The sequence below is a fragment of the Coregonus lavaretus genome (assembly GCF_964263955.1).
Source record: "Coregonus lavaretus genome assembly, chromosome: 23".
Lineage (NCBI taxonomy): Eukaryota > Metazoa > Chordata > Actinopteri > Salmoniformes > Salmonidae > Coregonus > Coregonus lavaretus.
This window is the reverse complement of record NC_140010.1, coordinates 31,389,607-31,410,723: the sequence shown is the minus strand read 5'-3', so window position 1 is coordinate 31,410,723 and position 21,117 is coordinate 31,389,607. Positions and strand designations below refer to the sequence as shown.

The 21,117-nt window shown below is 41.5% G+C and overlaps 2 protein-coding genes across 2 annotated transcripts; one reads left to right on the top strand and one right to left on the bottom strand.

Moving 5' to 3' along the window:
• The first annotated feature begins 4,172 nt into the window (after positions 1–4,172).
• LOC311099181 (tissue factor-like) lies at positions 4,173–7,670 on the top strand. The gene is made up of 6 exons (XM_084139861.1): positions 4,173–4,376; positions 4,618–4,732; positions 5,611–5,804; positions 6,055–6,236; positions 6,601–6,769; positions 7,016–7,670. The coding sequence occupies exons 1-6, from the start codon at positions 4,304–4,306 to the stop codon at positions 7,165–7,167; spliced, it is 885 nt and encodes a 294-aa protein (XP_083995987.1). The 5' UTR covers positions 4,173–4,303; the 3' UTR covers positions 7,168–7,670.
• Positions 7,671–8,418: 748 nt separating this feature from the next.
• LOC311099177 (ATP-binding cassette sub-family D member 3-like) lies at positions 8,419–20,915 on the bottom strand. Its single transcript, XM_084139857.1, has 22 exons — positions 20,802–20,915; positions 20,393–20,429; positions 20,086–20,181; positions 19,832–19,920; positions 18,894–18,963; positions 18,335–18,432; positions 17,832–17,955; positions 17,559–17,615; positions 17,185–17,327; positions 16,992–17,061; positions 16,803–16,872; positions 16,581–16,678; positions 16,411–16,502; positions 15,256–15,350; positions 15,030–15,102; positions 14,861–14,924; positions 14,633–14,710; positions 14,381–14,536; positions 10,018–10,137; positions 9,723–9,827; positions 9,459–9,515; positions 8,419–9,273 (listed from the first exon to the last, which is right to left on the bottom strand). The coding sequence occupies exons 1-22, from the start codon at positions 20,909–20,911 to the stop codon at positions 9,196–9,198; spliced, it is 1,980 nt and encodes a 659-aa protein (XP_083995983.1). The 5' UTR covers positions 20,912–20,915; the 3' UTR covers positions 8,419–9,195.
• Between the last annotated feature and the right edge of the window lie 202 nt (positions 20,916–21,117).

Sequence of the window (21,117 nt, the reverse complement as noted above, 5' to 3'; positions counted from 1 at the left end):
ACTTCCTGAGTGGATTCTAGTCAGCACAAAGGATATTGAGGAATTTAAAGTTTCATTTAATGACAACATCTTAGCCCTAGATACACAAATTATTACATTATCCAAAGTTTTAGCTGGACCAATGGTCAACATTGACTAAACTTTAGCCGCCACGTTCCCCGAGTCCTCTCTTTACTATAACACTCACATCTATACTGATGTCATCTCTTCCTCTGATTATGGAAGTCATTACTGGATGGTTTGTTTGAAGGATTAATAGATGAGGCACTGCTTACATGACATATTACAGCATTGTTGAACTATTCACATTGCCTAGACCCAAGGAGCTAAGATGTTTCATCCATACACTTTGCCTTTTAAGAAGTCGTAGGCTACCAGACACAAACCTTTTCAAGCTGGGAGAGATTGACAGAGCCACACAGAGATCCAAAATAGAAAACGTTTATTTAATCGTTGTATATTTGACCATGATTGTAAACTTCCCAAACTGTATACATATATTTTTTTAGGAACTCAGTCCGGCCTTCAACCTACTCTTGACAGTTGTAATAGTAGAATGCACAAGATGCAATTTCGAAATTGGGTAGTGCATCATCAGTTTTCCTCTTGTCATTGCAGACCTTAGAGCTATTTATAACTTGTCAGAAATGTCAAGATCAACTAGCCCAGGTTAGCTAATGTTTTTAGCTAGGTTTTTTAGCCCATTGATTTTGTTGTAATGTTTGAGTCACTCAGATATCACATGAACACACAGAAGAAATGGCAAAATGTGTAGAATTGCAGGAAATTAGCTTTATTAAATGCAAAATCTTCTCTCTACTCCATGGCAAAATGTGTAGAAATGCAGGAAATAAGCTTAAAACCTGCAAAATGTTATCTTCACCAACAAGAGGGATGTGAACAGTTTTTGTCATGGACAGTGCTTGTGCATATAGAAATAGACATTGCACTCGGGCACCCCTTCCATCCCCAATGAAAAAGTTTGGAAACCACTGAGACTACACCTCTGATTGCATTGCATTTCATTGCAGTTATTTGTTATGAGGGTTAATTCAGAGACGTTTGTTCTGCAGATTCTGATCATAACCATTAACTGCCTTAGCTTATTATGGTCAATGCAAATGTATGATTATTTTCACATACTCAATACTCTGAATCTTCAACATTTGGGAGTGATCAATGGTTTAGCTCACCATGACCACTAATTAATTCCCACAATAATATGTCTTACTTAGCAGTCTAGGCCAGCCAGAAGGAGAGGAGAGGAGGGTGTGGTGGAGTACTAGTCATTTGACATAAAGTCCATTGCTTAGTGATCAAGCTGTTCTCTCAAACAAGGGTAATACTGGATCCCATGCTTGTCAACTGTCTTAAAACTGCTAAGCCTAAATCAATTCCTTTATTGAACCAAATGCAGGAATCCCTGAGTGAAATATGAAATGGACCCACACTGGAGACATCCAGTAAATTTAAACAGTGCTCTTTTGTGTCCATATTCATATTCGACAGGAAACCGCTTTCAGCGAACAGCGGAGGGTTGGGAAAAAGTTGCACTGAGGACAGCTAATACCAAAGGTCCAGAGGTCTCCAGCTTGAGTCACATGTTCGTTCCCTGCCCACCACTCTACCGGACGGACTATCCTCCATGAGTTACATGTTCTTGGAGATGAGAATGGGAAGTTTTAGATATGAGTTGATGTCAGTGTAGTGATGTGTAGCTAATTATCGTTGTTAAAGTGTTATTAATGCATTATAACACCTTGACTAACACAATAAGTGTTTTAATTGAAAAGGATTGTAAATAAACTGTCTATCAGTGTTTTGTTGAGATTCACTTTGGATTACCTCTGCGCAGAAAGCAAGGTGGGGTTGTGAAGCTACAAAATAATTATTTATTTGACACATTACACAGTTAGATCAGTAATGATGATGGAAGTCAAGCATTGAATGTAACCATTACAATACTTATTTCAAAGGTTATTAGTCAATTAGTCAAAGGTTAAAGGTCAATAGTTGCTCAGACCATATGAACCATTCAATGAAATGGCTGATTGGAGTGGAGTAAATATAATCAGTTAGTGATATCTGGTATCCTTGGGACGTCCCTACCCTAAACCCTAACCTTAACCCCTACACTTACCCTAACCCTAACCATAAACCTTACCTAACCTTAACCTTAACCATTTAAAATGTAAACTTCAATGGGGTGACGTCAGAGTTGAGACGTTCCAATGATCCCATTTAGACTTTTCTAAATAGAATCATTCTAAACGGGTCCTCATGAAGACTGGTCTAATTGGAGTAAAGCGAAATGTCTTCCTCAGTCTTCCAGAAAATCATTTTTCAACTCCTGTTTTTACACAAGAGATTATGATGTCATATTTCAGTCGGGGGAAAGGGGCTGCCTGAGAAAGTAATTATGTATGGAAAAAAGACATGGAAACTTTGAGGAACTACTTTCACCCTTAAAGGGTCACGTAAGCCCATCCAGGGAAAGTTTGAGGATGATACTGTATTTTCAAATATACCACAAATAATACATCAAATCAAATCAAATTTTATTTGCCACATGACCCAAAAACAACAGGTGTAGACCTTACAGTGAAATGCTTACTTACCAACAATGCAAATAGTCCGAGTAGCCATGATTAACTGTTCAGGAGTCTTACGGCTTGGGGGTAGAAGCTGTTAAGAAGCCTTTTGGACCTAGACTTAATATATGATGTAATGTCATATTCAGCATATTAGTGAAATAACAGTGATGGCATTGCAGAATTGGGAGTAATCAACAACGAATTATCCATTATAAATGGTACAGTATGTGTAATGATAACCACCATTCATTCTCTCAATATGATTTGAGAGATTGATCCGATTGGACATTCTCCAAGTCCAAAAATCAAACATACATCAAAAGATATCTAAAACTATTGCCATGGTTTGTCATAGATTGGTAAATAATAGCCCTATCAATCAAATCAATGCTAGAAGATATACATAGTCTGTAGGTTGTGTGGAGATGCAGGTACACCAGTGTCTCAGTCCGTCTTTTCACTTAATGCTAATTCACCATGCTGAATCTAGAGCTTATCTGCTCACTCTCTCAGGCACTAAATCACCCCCATATGGCAACATACAAATAAATATGTCACAGGTTGGGTACTTGTACACTTAATTGAAGCTTGTAGCCTTAATTTATGTTTGACATTTTGAATTAATGTATTCATTTAGTGTGTACAGGACTTTTTTATGTTGACAAATTGCTTCAGGTTGTGTGTATGCTCAGAAATAATAAAATTCCATTCCATTAATCACACTTTTTCACATAGAATAATAGTGGAGACATCACAACTATGAAATAACACTTCTGTATACCCCCCCCCCTACCTTGTCACAACACAACTAATTGGCTCAAACGCATTAAGAAGGAAAGAAATTGCACAAATTAACTTTTAAGAAGGCACACCTGTTAATTGAAATGCATTCCAGGTGACTACGTCATGAAGCTGGTTGAGAGAATGCCAAGAGTGTGCAAAGCTGTCATCAAGGCAAAGGGTGGCTATTTGAAGAATCTCAAATGTAAAATGTATTTTGATTTGTTTAACACTTTTTTGGTTACTACATGATTCCATATATGTTATTTCATAGTTTTGATGTCTTCACTATTATTCTACAATGTAGAAAATAGTAAAAATAAAGAAATACCCATGAATGAGTAGGTGTTCTAAAACTTTTGACCGGTAGTGTATATATATATATATATATATAATTCATAATAGTTATTTATAGTTATAACAACATTTTATATAACATTGAAACTAATCATTCAAGTTATTTAAAGAACACAAAATACAGATCAAAGATGACTCCAACAAATCCAGACATTGACTCAAATTTCCATGAGCTTCAGGTCTGTCTCCATTCATGCCGCCGCTACAACGTTGCCATGGCAAGCTGCAGGTAAAATTGCTTGCCCATCATCCGGTTAACCATATATGGACAATAAACGCTTCGACAGATTGTATGCGAAGCATGCTCAGCCAGTGACAAAACGCCATGCTCGAGCAGAGTTATAAGGGAGGTGGAGCTATTGTTGAATGAGTCATAACCTAAATTTCCGACTGCTCGCAACCTCAATGTGGTATAAAAGCGAGGCACCAGCTGCACTGTGCAGTTATCTGACAAACTTTGATGTCTTATTATTAGACGAATAGTAGCCACACGCGTTTCACCTGGGGAAAATCAATGCTCACAATTCGCATTCGATAGTAAAGAGGCTACTGTAATAATTAGGATTATCATAATGGAGAATGTAAGGACTTTCCTTCACTTCGGAGTTTTACTCTCATCGCTACTATTCACAATTGGAGCAGCTGGTAAGTTTGACCGTTTGCATTCCACATGATCATCAGATGCACAATTACTCAGCCCTGAGGCTCAGTGGAAAATTTTTGAAATATGTGCATATCTGTAGGCTATAGATCCTATTTAATCTATAGGCTAAAGGCCTCCTTCGTGGATGATATCTTGATCTTTTCTGCTTTATCAATATACTGTAGCAAGTCTATGTTTTGCAGAACAGATAACTAATCATGGCTTTATCGTCCTGGGTTACAGATGAGGATTATTTCCCTAAGGCAATGGATGTTCAGTGGGTGTCCAATAACTTCAAGACTATTCTAACATGGGGCCCTGAGCCTACCAACTACACATACACTGTTGAATTTTATAGGTAAGTATCCTACATCATGTCTCTGCAGTCTCAGTCTGCACTATTCATCATTATATCACTATTGCTACAAAACAACCAAAAACATCCGGTCAGCACAAACACATTGACCACTTTCTGGGTGAATACTTTACTCTATGTCAACAGAATGCCAATTTAAAACTGAGTGTACAACCTACAGTGCTCTCCGTAGTTATTGGGACATGAAGCATTTCTTCTGATTTGAAATCAAACAATTGCTATGAGGTTAAAGTATAGATTCTCAGCTTTTATTTGAGAGTATTTGTGTACATATTGGTTCCACTCATTAGAAACGACAACAGTCTTTATACATAGCAAGCAATGACTGCGTCAAGCTTGTGACTACACATTTGTTGGCTGCATTTGCTGTTGGTTTTGGCTGAATTGCCCAATAGAAATGAATGGTAAATAATACATAATTTACCATTCATTTCTATTGGACACAAAATAATCTGAAACACAATCAAAACAAACAGCAAATGCATCCAACAAATGTGTAGAGTCACAGGCTTGACGCAGTCATTGCATGCTATGAATATGGGACCAAATACTTAACTTTTTACTACTTTAGTACACATATAAGTGAATTTGTTCCAATACTTTGGTCCCCTAAAATGGGGGGTCTATGTATAAAAAGTGTTGTCATTTCTAAATGGTGAACCTCCATAGTAATTGTTTGATTTCAAATCTAAACCTTTGGAGTATAGAGCCAAAAGAATGAAAAAATGCTTCACTGTCCCAATAATTACGGAGGCCACTGTATACCTAATATACAACTACACACTAGCACTTAATTCATTTGAAGTGAATGACAGAAAGGCAAATCAAGGACTCTGACTGATAGACTGTTGTTTGTTCAGTGTTGGTAAGGACAGACATAGGAACCCCCACTGCATCCGGAGCTCGGGGACAGAGTGTGACCTCACCAACGAGCTGCGGAACCTGCAGGAGACCTACTCTGCCGACGTCCTATCAGAACCCCTACCCGGCATTACCTCTGACCTTGTGGAGTTCCCCTACACCCGGGCCAAGAGGTTCAGCCCTTACAAAGACAGTGAGTGTTATCACATTATTATTCTGCCCTAAATTGCATTAAGTCATATAGTAACATTTTTCTGGGTCATTCATTATTTACATTGTTATTGTGTTGTACAATAATTACATTCATGCATTATTATTATATTAGAAAGGTTCATTTCACTGGGTATTTTTTTTAATTAAATACTTCATTGCTGTGTTTGTAAAGGTATTCAAAAATGAAATGAAGGCTATGGTGCCTAACTTACATCCCCTTCTCTTCTCAGCTCAAATAGGAGGACCCACTTTCAAGATTGTGCAGAGCGAAGACAAGACCAAGATGATTCTCCACATCCAGGACCCTCTCACTCCCCTCTACAAAGATGACCAGCTGTTAACCATCAGAGACGTCTTCAAGAATGACCTGAAATACAGAGTCGTATACAACAAAGCTGGGAGCACAGGAAAAGTGAGTTGAACAGTCATAGACATACATTCATTGTAAATGCTTTTGAGACTATACCGGTCAGGGGCGGACTGGCCATAGGGCAGTTCCGGCAAATAACATATGGGCTGGTCCATTTCTAGCCCCGTGAGCAGGTTTAAATTTGGGGGTTTGCCCAAAATTACAATTATTTGGCTAATAATGGGGGGCCTGTAGGAAACAAATGGCTGTTGTGGGGGCCTCAAAGGAAGGAATTGGCCAGTGTGTTAAAAATACCCAAGCCGATTTTTGGTCCCAGTCCGTCCCGGATACCTGTCAATTCCCTCCAATGACAACACAAACAGTGTGTGACTTGAAATAATACTAAACTGTAAACTCCTGTCCACAGAAAGAGAAGATGTCAGACCTGAGAAATGTAGAGCTGACCAATCTGGATAAAGGACAGAGCTACTGCTTCATGGTGGCAGCCTATATCCCCTCTCGTCCTGCAAAGAAGAGACTGGGAGATTGGAGCAAGCCGCAGTGCTCAGCCAGAGAGAGAAAGACCATCTTTGAGGGTAAGTGACCCTACAATGCAAAGCACAAGTTAAGGATGAGGTGGGGTGAAGGGAATTGAAGAAGGGTGAAATTCAGTGGATTCAATGAAATGTGTAGTGGATTGAGTAACTACAACAAATCTTGTTGATAAAGATCAAATGTGGGCAAGTTAGAATAGCCATTTTTACTGTAGGCTACAATGCTTAGCAACTTCAAGAACTTCAATTAAATGATCATGTTAAATTGAGAATTTTTTATTTCTTCAGAATTCAGCTTTGGTGTGATCACAGCTGCCATTGGCATCATGCTGGCTATATTCATCATCCTCATCACTCTCACCGTGGTGTGTTGCAAACGCTGCTGCTGCAAAAAGACCAAAACGGTGGACAAGGAGAACCTGCATTTGAGTTCAGTGTAAAGGTGTGTGTGATGATGGTGCGACTTGACCAACCCTTTCAGAGAGAGGGAGCTGTGCTCCCAATAATGTAGCACAAATGCGTCGAACACTGGAAACTGTGAAATTAATCTTGTCTTTTTAAATGTCATTATGAGCTGGTTCTTTTAATGGGTAGATAATTTTTTAGATTACTTATTTGTTTTATACCAATGTTGAACTAGTAAATTAAATGAATTGTTGAGAAGTACATGTTATTTTTGCCACTATGTAGATAAGAAACATTTAATATAATTTATTTCAATGTTTTATATGTTAAATGTGTAATGTTATGTCTCTAAGATGTATTATCTTATATGTTGATGATGTGTAGTTCATGTTGAATAGGATTCATCCATGTACTGTGCTGTTGGAACATGGATTTGGTACTTTTGGATGAGTGAAGGAAGGTTAGTAGGAAAATGATTACTTGTGATAACTTTTGTGCATTCTGGTAATTTTTACAATTAAATTCATATTTATACAATTAAATTCTAATTTGTCTTTCATGTAACAATATCCATGTGAGGGAACTTTGACATAACAGTGCCATCTGGTTTGCCTTAAAATTATCTATCATACTTAAATCATGTTTGAAACTGATATGAGACAAGAGGAAAGCCTTTTCATAGAGATTTTTTGATTGTAGCTCAATGCCTGCTTATCAGCTTATGACCCAGTAAGCCAGGTGGAATACTCTGGCAGAGGGGTGACACCACAATCACATTGGTAACTTGGCAACACAATGCCAGAGACCTCCGAGACATGCCCTGGAGCAGGTCCAAGTCATGGGTGTAGCTCAATCTAAAAAGTGACCTCCTCTCCTTCATCCAAATGGATTTAAATGCCCCTCTAACTTAGTCCTTGTTCCCCCATATTTGTCTTGCACTGTGTTGGGGTGACATTGAGTATTTTGCACTACTCTGAAAATACAGGATCAGGGACATGCCAGAAGCCTTCTGGGGGATTTGCTTTCAATTGCCCAACTGTTTCAAGATCAGTGTGGATGAACGAAATTATATAAGAGGAAGCCATTTTAGACTATTGGGATGCACAAACTATGCTCTGATATCTAACAGAGAACTCCACAATGAGCAGTCTGTAGGACAGAAGACAGAGGGCCTCTAAATTGTTTTGAGAAATATATATTAATGAAATATATTAATGTGTAGTTCAGCTCATAGCGATTGCATTTTAACTATCCTATGTTGACAAACAAATTCCCACGTCCTCAATCCCCTTCAACAAAATAATCAAAGCTCAACTTACAGTACAGTTCAAAATAACTACAGTACAGTAAAATACATTTTCAGGTACATGTATGTACTGTAGTTGACTGATTCGGACTAGCTATGCTTAAGATACAGTTACAGTAACTGGCTTAATGAAAGAAAAATGCACTTCAGTGTTTAAACTAACTGCACTAGACAAACATTTCAAAAACAAATCATGTCATGGAACTCTGACATCTCAATTCATTGACATCAAAACTGAACATTTTAAATAATTAAAAACAATGCAATATTAACGGAAATAAAACGGGAAAAACAATCGTTAAGGCTAGCTTTCTTAGTACATTATTTGCTTCATATACAATTAAAACTCTCCTGTACAGACACACGTTCTTATTGGTAGACTCTGCAATATGACATCATCATACACATTCCTGTTTCCAGGCATAAACAACAGAATTCAAAATCTGCCCTAAGGATGAACCAATACTTAGGAAGAACCAATACTGTCAGTCTCGGCAGAATTACATTTGGTTGTTTATTATTTCTGTAAGCAGGAAGTGTACCGTGCTGTGTATGATGATGTCATATTGTAGACCCTACCTTTAATGTACAGGTTTAGGTATTTCTCTCTTGACATTGAGAGAGCTCCCAGTCTTCATACTGTAGCGTAACATTTTAAGATGTTAGGACTTGACTTGACCTCTGTGCTCTATGCTTCATGAAGTGCAGAATTACTTAGGACCATCTCGGTGCGCAATACTTGGCTATAGTGAAATTGTTATGACCCAAATTCCACCGTTTCCTGGGTGATGGGTTTGAACTCATAGCTCCCCCTTCCGTCCATGTGCAGGTAGTACTGGAGAAGACAGAAACCACTGGTTACAATTTGAACAGTATGTTCCAAGCAAATAGGTGATAAAAGAAAATGCTCTTTGCATTTAAAAAAAATGAAAAAATAACAGGGTTCTGGTATTCACCTGCATTTTATTGTTATTATATGCAGTCATTTCATGTGTCATCATTCAGTATGAAAGCTCTTACCTCATGGTGCTTCCACAAAGACTTCCTGTGAGAAACCGTGAACAGCGTAATGCCCACCTGAGGAAAGGTAAATATGACATCCCATAAGCTCGGAATCCACTTTCTCAGCATCCTGTAACCATGCATCAGTTTCCCTGGTTCCTTTTCATTCCTTTTTCACAAGATCTACATAAATAATATATATTTTTTAAATAATCATCAATATATTGACAAATGACCTAATAATTTATCATCTGAATAATAGTCTACGGTGTTGTATCTTACCGTCCTACAGTGGCTGTAGATGAAGTCCTCCACATCTACACTAACAGCACTGGTGCACTCATCCAGGATGGCAAACTGGGGCTTATGGTAGAACAGACGGGCCATCTAAAAACCACACAGAGAGAGAGAGAGAGAGAGAGAGACCGAGAGAGAGAGACAGCGATCAATGAAAAGCTCCCTTCACACATTCTATAACCCAATGTGCTTGTAAAATGGACTCAAGTCATCATAAGACAAAATAAACTGTGAAGAGACAAAAAAGAATGACAGGCTCTGTTCTTTTCTTTTGACTTACAGCCATCCTCTGTTTCTCTCCTCCACTGAGGACGTCCATCCAGTCCTGGACCGTGTTCCAGCCGCCCTCCCGCTCCAGGATGTGACCTAGCTGGACGTTGTCCAGGTACTCCTTCAGCACCTGTTCTCCAGCACAACACATAAACACCATTACACAAACACACAGTCACAGAGATGTGCACACACATACACACAGACACAAAGCTATGCGTGCTGTTTGCTCAAGGAGTGTGGTGTGCTGGTGTGTGTACGTACAAGTGTGTCTCTGTGCATGTGTGCGTGTGTGCTCTGACATACCACACCCTACTGACAGAGGCCATGTATGACTGTTCTATTTGAGGGGCCTTACAATATATTGGTACAGTGAAGAGCAGATGTGATTGGATATTTTATATAACTTTATATAATCCCCTACCCCTTCAAACATTCAACCTCCAGCTGCGTACCCCCTCTAGCACTAGGGTCAGCGCACTCTCAAATGTTGTTTTTATAGGACCAGGGCACAAATAATAATAATTACTCACTCACTTGAGTGGGTTGAGTTACTGACGTGATCTTCCTGTCTGGGTTGGCGCCCCCCCCTTGGTTTGTGCTGTGGTGGAGACCTCTGTGGGCTATACTCGGCCTTGTCTCAGGATTGTAAGTTGGTGGTTGGGGATATCCCTCTAGTGGTGCGGGGGCTGTGCTTTGGCGGAGTGGGTGGGGTTATATCCTTCCTGTTTGGCCCTGTCCGGGGGTTTCTTCGGATGGGGCCACAGTGTCTCCGGACCGCTCCTGTCTCAGCCTCCAGTATTTATGCTGCAGTAGTTTATGTGTCGGGGGGCTGGGGTTAGTTGGTTATACCTGGAGTACTTCTCCTGTCTTATCCAGTGTCCTGTGTGAATTTAAGTATGCTCTCTCTAATTCTCTCGTTCTCTCTTTCTCTCTGAGAACCTGAGCCCTAGGACCATACGTCAGGACTACCGGGCATGATGACACCTTGCTGTCCCCAGTCCGCCTGGCCTTGCTGCTATTCCAGTTTCAACTGTTCTGCCTGCGGCTACGAAACCCCTACCTGTCCCAGACCTGCTGTTTTCAACTCTTAATGATCGGCTATGAAAAGCCAACTGAGAGACCTGAGCCCTAGGACCATACGTCGGGACTACCGGCCGTGGTGACTCCTTGCTGTCCCCAGTCCGCCTGGCCTTGCTGCTATTCCAGTTTAAACTGTTCTGCCTGCGGTTATGGAACCCCTACCTGTCCCAGACCTGCTGTTTTCAAACTCTTAATGATCGGCTATGAAAAGCCAACTGAGATTTATTCCTGATTATTATTTGACCATGCTTGTCACTTATGAACATTTTTGAACATCTTGGCATGGTTCTGTTATAATCTCCACCCGGCACAGCCAGAAGAGGACTGGCCACCCCTCATAGCCTGGTTCTTCTCTAGGTTTCTTCCTAGGTTTTCGCCTTTCTAGGGAGTTTTTCCTAGCCACCGTGCTTCTACACCTGCATTACTAGCTGTTTGGGGTTTTAGGCTGGGTTTCTGTACAGCACTTCGAGATATTAGCTGATGTAAGAAGGGCTATATAAAATAAAATTGATTGATTGATTGATTGATTGAATTAATCATTTTGCTCTTTATTTAGCCATCTTACATATAAAACCTTATTTGTTCATCAAAAATTGTGAATAACACCACAGGTTAATGAGAAGGGTGTGCTTGAAAGGATGCACATAACCCTGCAATGGTTGTATTGGAGAGAGTCTCAGTCTTAAATCATTTTCCACACACAGTCTGTGCCTGTATTTAGTTTTCATGCTAGTGAGGGCCGAGAATCCACTCTCACATAGGTACGTGGTTGCAAAGGGCATCAATGTCTTAACAGCGCGATTTGCCAAGGCAGGATACTCTGAGCGCAGCCCTATACAGAAATCTGGCAGTGGCTTCTGATTAAATTTTCCCAGGACAGCTTGTTGCAATTTCGATGAGGCTCTCTTGTTCAGATATCGGTAAGTGGACTGGAGACAGGGAATGAAAGGGATAACGAATCCAGTTGTTTGTGTCGTCCGTTTCGGGAAAGTACCTGCGTAATTGCGCACCCAGCTCACTCAGGTGCTTTGCTATATCACATTTGACATTGTCCGTAAGCTTGAGTTCATTTACACACAAAAATACATACAATGATGGAAAGACCTGTGTGTTGTCCTTGATAATGCAGACAGAGAAGAGCTCCAACTTCTTAATAATAGCCTCAATTTTGTCCCGCACATTGAATATAGTCGTGGTCAAAAGTTTTGAGAATGACACAAATATTAATTTTCACAAAGTCTGCTGCCTCAGTTTTTATGATGGCAATTTGCATATACTCCAGAATGTTATGAAGAGTGATCAGATGAATTGCAATTAATTGCAAAGTCCCTCTTTGCCATGAAAATGAACTTAATCCCCAAAAAACATTTCCACTGCATTTCCGCCCTGCCACAAAAGGACCAGCTGACATCATGTCAGTGATTCTCTCGTTAACACAGGTGAGAGTGTTGACGAGGACAAGGCTGGAGATCACTCTGTCATGCTGATTGAGTTAGAATAACAGACTGGAAGCTTTAAAAGGAGGGTGGTGCTTGAAATCATTGTTCTTCCTCTGTTAACCATGGTTACCTGCAAGGGAACACGTGCCATCATCATTGCTTTGCACAAAAAGGGCTTCACATGCAAGGATATTGCTGCTAGTAAGATTGCACCTAAATCAACCATTTATTGGATCATCAAGAACTTCAAGGAGAGAGGTTCAATTGTTGTGAAGAAGGCTTCAGGGCGCCCAAGAAAGTCCAGCTAGCGCCAGGACCGTCTCCTAAAGTTGATTCAGCTGCGGGATCGGGGCACCACCAGTGCAGAGCTTGCTCAGGAATGGCAGCAGGCAGGTGTGAGTGCATCTGCACGCACAGTGAGGCGAAGACTTTTGGAGGATGGCCTGGTGTCAAATAGGGCAGCGAGGAAGCCACTTCTCTCCAGGAAAAACATCAGGGACAGACAGATATTCTGCAAAAGGTACAGGGATTGGACTGCAGAGGACTGGGGTAAAGTCATTTTCTCTGATGAATCCCCTTTCCGATTGTTTGGGACATCCAGAAAAAAGCTTGTCCGGAGAAGACAAGGTGAGCGCTACCATCAGTCCTGTGTCATGCCAACAGTAAAGCATCCTGAGACCATTCATGTGTGGGGTTGCTTCTCAGCCAAGGGAGTGGGCTCACTCACAATTTTGCCTAAGAACACAGCCATGAATAAAGAATGGTACCAACACATCCTCCAAGAGCAACTTCTCCCAACCATCCAAGAACAGTTTGGTGACGACCAATGCCTTTTCCAGTATGATGGAGCACCTTGCCACAAGGCAAAAGTGATAACTAAGTGGCTCGGGGAACAAAACATCGACATTTTGGGTCCATGGCCAGGAAACTCCCCAGACCTTAATCCCATTGAGAACTTGTGGTCGATCCTCAAGAGGCGGGTGGACAAACAAAAACCCACAAATTCTAACAAACTCAAAGCATTGATTATACAAGAATGGGCTGCCATCAGTCAGGATGTGGCCCAGAAGTTAATTGACAGCATGCCAGGGCGGATTGCAGAGGTCTTGAAAAAGAAGGGTCAACACTGCAAATATTGACTCTTTGCATAAACTTAATGTAATTGTCAATAAAAGCCTTTGACACTTATGGAATGCTTGTAATTATACTTCAGTATACCATAGTAACATCTGACAAAAATATCTAAAAACACTGAAGCAGCAAACTTTGTGAAGACCAATACTTGTGTCATTCTCAAAACTTCTGACCACGACTGTAGTTGCGGAGAGTAAATAATAATAAAAGAATATGCCATTTAGCAGACGCTTTTATCCAAAGCGACTTACAGTCATGCGTGCATAAATTTTTTGTGTATGGGTGGTCCCGGGGATCGAACCCACTACCCTGGCATTACAAGCACCGTGCTCTACCAGTTGAGCTACAGAGAACCACCGTTAGTGGAATTCCCGCGAGAGAGTAACGGTTAATGTGATTGGATGTTAATTATTTGACTAGACTACCTGTATTTGACATTGTGTTGTTATTTCGCTGAACACTAGATGGTTTAATTTTATTTTTGGCAGTGAAACAAGGCTACTCAGGCGAGAGAAAAAAACATCACCCAAATGTATAGCCCCGTTGGAAAATCTAAATGGACTGTTTGAAAATGTGAATCACATTTTTATTTGGCGTACCCACGACAGCCAGGGGTACGTACCCCAGTATGGGAATAGCAGGGATATATGGTCCGGTAAAGGGCTGCAGTGATTGGATATGGCCTAGTAAAGAGATGTAATTGGCTAGCTAGACTACCTTATCAGAGGTCCCCTTCCTCCTCTGGTCCTCCACTGTATCTGGATAGATCACCTGATCCCTCAGAGAGCCTAGGGTCATGTATGGTCTCTGGGGAACATAGAAGAGCTTCCCTCTCTCAGGTTTTGTGAGACGGCCACCAAACAGAGGCCAGAGCTGAGAGACAGACACATCCATTATTACCCATGAGTGGAAAACTTTAACACTAAAGCAACATAACAGGCTTTTTCGTAAATTCTTGATCTCTCTTACCTCTCCCAGGACTCTGAAGAGTGAGCTCTTCCCACAGCCGTTGGGGCCACACACCAAGACGTTTGTCCCTGACGTCACCTTAGATTAGCAGATGAAGGGAAGGCACAGTTCAGCAGTTCAGTCTGCACTTACAGATGAAAACAGTCCCTCAACCATCATCACAAGTCTTTAGATTTCATGAATTGTATCAAATGGTTCAGTACGGAGTTGATCCTTCGAGATACTCACCTCAAAGCTGAGGTCTTTGATAAGAATGTCCCCATTAGGCGTTGCAAGAGGTGTATGCTCAAACCTGAGACACAAGTAAAATAATGTCAAACCAGGTGATGCCTACTTTATGAACCATTTCATCTTGTTTATTGTACTGCTATAATACATGTATTTGTTAGACACCTACTTGATGATCTTGTCTTTGTTGATGATTTCACCACTTCCTGGGACCAGGGTGATTCTATCTTGCGATTCACTATCTGAAAATGTATGACACCACTAAAGCAATCATCTTGCACTTAAACTAGTAATATGTTTTCATTTTCCTGCATGACACTACTACCACATGAGACTACTATCCAACAACAACAACAATATCATCAATACATTATCAGGGAACATGCAGCAGTCACCTCTGCCTCCCTGCTGAGAGACCATGGTCCTCTCGTATTTCCCAGAGTTCAGCTCTTTCAGTACCTTCATGATCTCGGTGATGCGAGCAGTGAACCTGTAGGGGGACAGCGGGAGTCAGTGAGGAGGGGACAGCGGGAGTCAGTGAGGAGGGGACAGCGGGAGTCAGTGAGGAGGGGACAGCGGGAGTCAGTGAGGAGGGGACAGCGGGAGTCAGTGAGGAGGGGACAGCGGGAGTCAGTGAGGAGGGGACAGCGGGAGTCAGTGAGGAGGGGACAGCGGGAGTCAGTGAGGAGGGGACAGCGGGAGTCAGTGAGGAGGGGACAGCGGGAGTCAGTGAGGAGGGGACAGCGGGAGTCAGTGAGGAGGGGACAGCGGGAGTCAGTGAGGAGGGGACAGCGGGAGTCAGTGAGGAGGGGACAGCGGGAGTCAGTGAGGAGGGGACAGCGGGAGTCAGTGAGGAGGGGACAGCGGGAGTCAGTGAGGAGGGGACAGCGGGAGTCAGTGAGGAGGGGACAGCGGGAGTCAGTGAGGAGGGGACAGCGGGAGTCAGTGAGGAGGGGACAGCGGGAGTCAGTGAGGAGGGGACAGCGGGAGTCAGTGAGGAGGGGACAGCGGGAGTCAGTGAGGAGGGGACAGGAGACAGAGGGAGAGAAGAACAAGTGGAGAGACCTAAGACTGGTGAACCATAAACTCTGAACAAGTAAACCATTGATTTACTGAACCCTTGAACCAATGAACCAGCTAACCAGTAAACTATTGATCCACCGAACCAATGAACCATTGAATACACACCAATTGGTTCACTGGTTCAATTGCTACAATGTTTCAATTGTTTCCAGATCTGTTTGTGCTCTTGCTTACTCCATTTCTGTCATTGTCACGCCAAACAGTCTGGCCTCACAGCAATCTTCAAATATGAATGCGCATTCTATCATTAATGAGCTCGAGGAGAACAGAGGATTGGATCCTGATTCGATAACCCCCACAGCTACCCTCCAATCTCAAGGGTTATGTAAATATTGGAACTCTATCGCAACAACTGACAAGGAGTTGGCATGATAGCGCAAACAGATGGGCATTCAGGCTACTCGTGAACCACCAAACCATTGAACCAATAAACCAGTTGTGTGATAAGAGCATTGTGTATGACTGACCCTGAGAGCCTGCTCATCTCCCTGCCAGCCAGGACGATCCTGCCCAGGGCCTGAGACATGCTCAACAACATACGCCCACTCTGGTAATAGTCCTGGATGTGAAACAGAGGGAAGTTAGGCTCTGAACCATACAGAACACACATACACACACTCCCTTTGTCTTTCCTCACCTCTAGCAGCTCAGCGTGGGTACTGTGTAGGTGGCGTGGGTGGGTATGGTTCAGGAACGGCCTGCTCACCACCAGGTACCCGACAACAGTGGCAATATCTAGAGGTGGGAAAAACAAGTATTTATCGCTGCCATCTACTAAACCATATCAGTGGAGATTATATAAATAACGCAAATGATAATACTACAAGCTTAGAATCAATGACAAGACAAGTATTCTCACATTTAGCAATGATGCTGTCCACGAAACCCGTTGAAAAGCGGAAGACAATGAAATTGTGCAAATGATCCACCTAGGGGTAAAAGGGAGAGGATGTAAGACACTGTATATGCACTGCAGTGTAAGTCTTCTCTGATCCCATAGTAAGTCAACTACCGCCACTGATACATTTAAAGTCCTAAACCCTCTCACCAGTTTCTGGAAGGTAGAGTGAATGGTCTGCTTCTCCCTCAGGTTTCCATTGTAGAAGGCAATCTCTTCACTGTGGGAAACAAAACATTCAACCATTTATTTTCACAGTGGAAAAAGAACATGAATCATTATTTGTCCAAAAAAGGAGAAGAGAAGAGGAACAGTGGAAAGGAGAGACGTGCGTCTGACTGACCTGTTGGTGATGAGGCGAGAGTTGACGAATCGGTACTCTCCCTCGTATCTCTGCTCCATCACCGTCATCTTGCCGATGGGCCTCCGCAGACGTGTCAGGATGAGCCCCGAGAACATCAGGTAGCCTATCATACAGGCAGGACCCTGATGGATTTATGTAGAGTAGTGTAGAGTAGAGTAGAGTAGAGTAGAGTAGAGTAGAGTAGAGTAGAGTAGAGTAGAGTAGAGTAGAGTAGAGTAGAGTAGAGTAGAGTAGAGTAGAGGCATTAGAAACTCTATTCTACTGTGTAGATGCATTGGGGATTATCATTTTCATGCTTTCAATTGAAACTGGATATCGGCATAGAAGGCTACATTAGACAGAGCAAGACTCACCTGTGCCCCGATGGCTGAGGTCAACTTGAAGATGTACAGACCAATGTCCAATAAAGGCTGAAGGTGGAAAAACATAAGTATACTTATCATCACAGGTGCAGTGTACTGTCAATAGCATTAGATTGTATCAGGCTTTGAGCAGCATTGGTTGTCTCTACAACAGAGGTATTTTTTAGTAGCCTGGTTGAACCAGACTGAATGCTAAACTCACCATAGTTTCATAAGACTGAAGCATTCAGTCTGGTATAACCAGGCTATTTAAGTGCAGATTACCTTGCTGACATTGGAGTAGAGGTCTACCACACTGTTACAGAACCTCTCCACATCCTGGGTCAGCAGCTGGTCAGGGTTACCGATGCGGTTGTCCAGGTTACCAATCTTATAGTATGTGTAACCTCTAGAGAGGAGATGGGGGATGGGAGGATGGTGTGGTGAAAACATGAAACAGGGTTTGGCAGGTGTGTTATGTATTTTCTATTACTTTGAGCTTATGAAGTCATTGTTCCTTACATCAGTGTAACGGGGTCAACACACTGTAAGTAACTATTGGATTGGGGCTAGGAAACTTGAGAGGATCAAGGCAAAATCCTTCCAATATAACTCTATTGCTAAAGGCTAATCTCGTTACCCAGAACCAAATCGCCCACTCCTCCATTTGGGTTACGTTTAAATGTTAACGTCTATCACAAGACACCAGCTAATGGCAGACAGACATATGTTCTCTCTTGTTTAAAGAAACTCGTTTTCTGCAAGAAGCAGGCATCAGAAGGACTTACTGCAGGTACTCATCATAGAGGTGCTTTGTGAGTCGAACCCGGCAGCAGAGCTTCAGTTCATTCAGGCCCAGCTTCAGGAAGTTGTTGACTAGCGAGATCTGAAACAGGGAAATTGGCAACGTTAGTGGTCTCATTTAAAAGCAGTGCATTACATTTTATAGTGTGAGTAAACCAAACCAATGGCATTTATGCATTGAGTAAATAATCATAAGAATCATGAACACCTCATAAAAACTCAAAGGACTATAGGCCAGGGATCACCAGTCTGTTAGTAATCAGGCAGGATCTTTGTTTTAGTACAGACTCCCCCTAAATTACACACACAAACACAAACTCTCTCCCTAATGGGCACAATACTAACCCCATCCTAAACCACCATTCCCAAATCATGAGGTTACCTGTTTTACAGTAGAATCATAAGCACATGATCAAATATACTGTAATGTGTAGAATTACAAATTATAATGTTATATCGTTATATATATTTAAATATCCACGGGTGGTAAAGACAATTAAGAAAACAAATGAGTTAGAAAAATTGTATGAAAGTTGCACTTACAAATGGCATGACTTTTATCAAGTTGAACAAGAACCTCTTGAAATCTTTTGTTGAACGACCAATAATTGCACTGCAAACCAACATGCACAAAGTGAACACACACACACACAAAATGACACATACAGGGCCAAAGTGGGGTCCTACGTTCTACATTTAAAACCAGAGGTGTTTGTTCTGTGGATTATCAGCACCTTAAACTAACCAAACTAGTTGGGGTGAGAGTGAGACACTGGATCTTGCGAAAGGCTATCACCAGTATCCTGATAAATTACTGAACAGTGGAAAAAGCCACTTGTGAGAGGTGAACACAGCAGGATGGGGATTGCAAAATGGAATGGACACAAAATAAACTAAGAATAATCTCATTCATAACTTGGGCCAGTCTGGTCCTGTAGGGCTGCGGGGATATAATTTCTTTATCCATCTTTTACCACCCCAACCACAAAATGAAACACGCTCTAGAAAATAACCTACTGTACCAGGACTACGTGAATAACTGACTAGAAGGTAAATAAAAAATTTCAAATATGTGCAGGCCTGCAACCCTTCAAGATCAGTGATGTCCACAAATCCAATTAAAGCGCAACAACAATACACAAGTGAATTCATAAGCACTTAATCATATTCTGCTACCAGGCACCACAAGCAGCACAGTGTTATATAGGGGTTTAGTGCTTGGCCAAAGTTTGCCATGCAAATATAGCATGGACAATAGTTTACCCCTGGTATGGCAGCAATATAGTAATAAAAATGCTTCTTAAAGAGATTGACATCTCTGCTAATGATTCCACTGTAGAAGAATTGAGAGGAGATTATTACGAGCTGTCGAACAAGACAAATAATGCTAAACAAGTACTTTATGTTGAAGTTGCTTCAGAAAGTGTCGTTGGTGTGAACTTAAGTGTTGGTGTGCAATAGGGTTTTCTATGGAGTCCTACCTCTCGATCATGGTTCCATTCTGGATCATCCACACATCACAGTAGGTTCTGGCCACCAGCATGGCAGCGATGAGGAGACAGTATCCTGACTGTGGGCAGATAGATTACCAGAAATAGGCAAACACAAGGGAGTGGGAGATGTGTTGAGATGTTACACAATACATGTCCATACAGCAAGTGAAAAATTATTCCAATCAAGATGAAAATGTTTGAGTGCATTCAAAGTAAAAAGTTTGTTAAAAAAAAGTTAATACCTCTTTGCAGAACACTCCAGGAACCATGATCTTCACTATCTTCAGGACACGTGCAAAGAACACCTTATCCACCACCGTCTTTTCCTTCTTGGCATCCTGCCTCACATCATACCAAACATTTACAGATTAATCAGATAAATAAACCCAAATTTAAATCTCACCAACTCAGTCCTACTTGTTAATCAGGGGCTAAAGTCTGTGGATATTGACATTCTTGCCAAGATTGTGGCCATTGGTGTGGTGAGAGCAATTTAAACAAAAAGTGCAGTAAGAGTCTTGGTTACATTTCTTGTCTACATGCACTTACATCTTTGCTCAACTGTAGTTCTGATGACCTTTTCCCCCTAAACAGAAAACAGGGATGAAGTATGTTACATAACAGTACGGGTCTATGGATGACGCCATGGTAGGAAACTCTGATTACTTTTAGTCCTTGGAAATCTGACCAACCAGCTAGCAGGCAGGCAATTCAATGACAACACCCACCACCGGGTGTCAGTAGAGAAAATTAACTCCATAAACTACTAGATATCTAAAATAGTATGTTAAAATAAAAGAACACTCTGATTCAATGTCATCGTCAAACTGCAAGTTGTCTCGGTGACAAATCTTATTCTTGTCTGACTTTCTAGTAGCCAGCCAATGTTGGCTACATCAGCTTAGCGTTATGATAGTCGTCACTTTAGCTACAAAATAGTTGTCAAGACTTAACTTACCCATTTAACTGGGCTGCATGACTTCTCCTCTTGAGAAGATACAAGGCAACGATTGTGGCACCTGCTATAGAGGAGTTCTTGGCTGTCAAGTATTTACTGATCGCCGCCATGTTTCCATCTGCCGACCAAGGGAGTAACAAGATGCATGCTGGGGTAGGGTAGTTAGCTAGCTATCTGGCTAGCGTGCTAGCAAAATGAGCTATGGTGCACAATTTCGTTTCATCAGACAAATGCATTGCAAGTATTCTATGCAGAAACTGTTTAAGGACTAAAAATTCAACAATAAACATGTCCTTTATTTGCACCAAATCATGCT

Bases quoted from the DNA above. Each gene is read 5' to 3' on its own strand.
- LOC311099181 (XM_084139861.1), top strand. From the start codon at position 4,304: ATGGAGAATGTAAGGACTTTCCTTCACTTCGGAGTTTTACTCTCATCG. The intron at 4,733-5,610 runs GTAAGTATCCTA...TTGTTTGTTCAG, and splicing joins TACACTGTTGAATTTTATAG to TGTTGGTAAGGACAGACATA. The intron at 6,237-6,600 runs GTGAGTTGAACA...TCCTGTCCACAG, and splicing joins AAGCTGGGAGCACAGGAAAA to AAAGAGAAGATGTCAGACCT.
- LOC311099177 (XM_084139857.1), bottom strand. From the start codon at position 20,911: ATGGCGGCGATCAGTAAATACTTGACAGCCAAGAACTCCTCTATAGCA. The intron at 20,430-20,801 runs GTAAGTTAAGTC...TTTTCTGTTTAG, and splicing joins CATGCAGCCCAGTTAAATGG to GGGGAAAAGGTCATCAGAAC. The intron at 15,351-16,410 runs GTCAGTCATACA...GTCCCCCTACAG, and splicing joins GAGATGAGCAGGCTCTCAGG to GTTCACTGCTCGCATCACCG.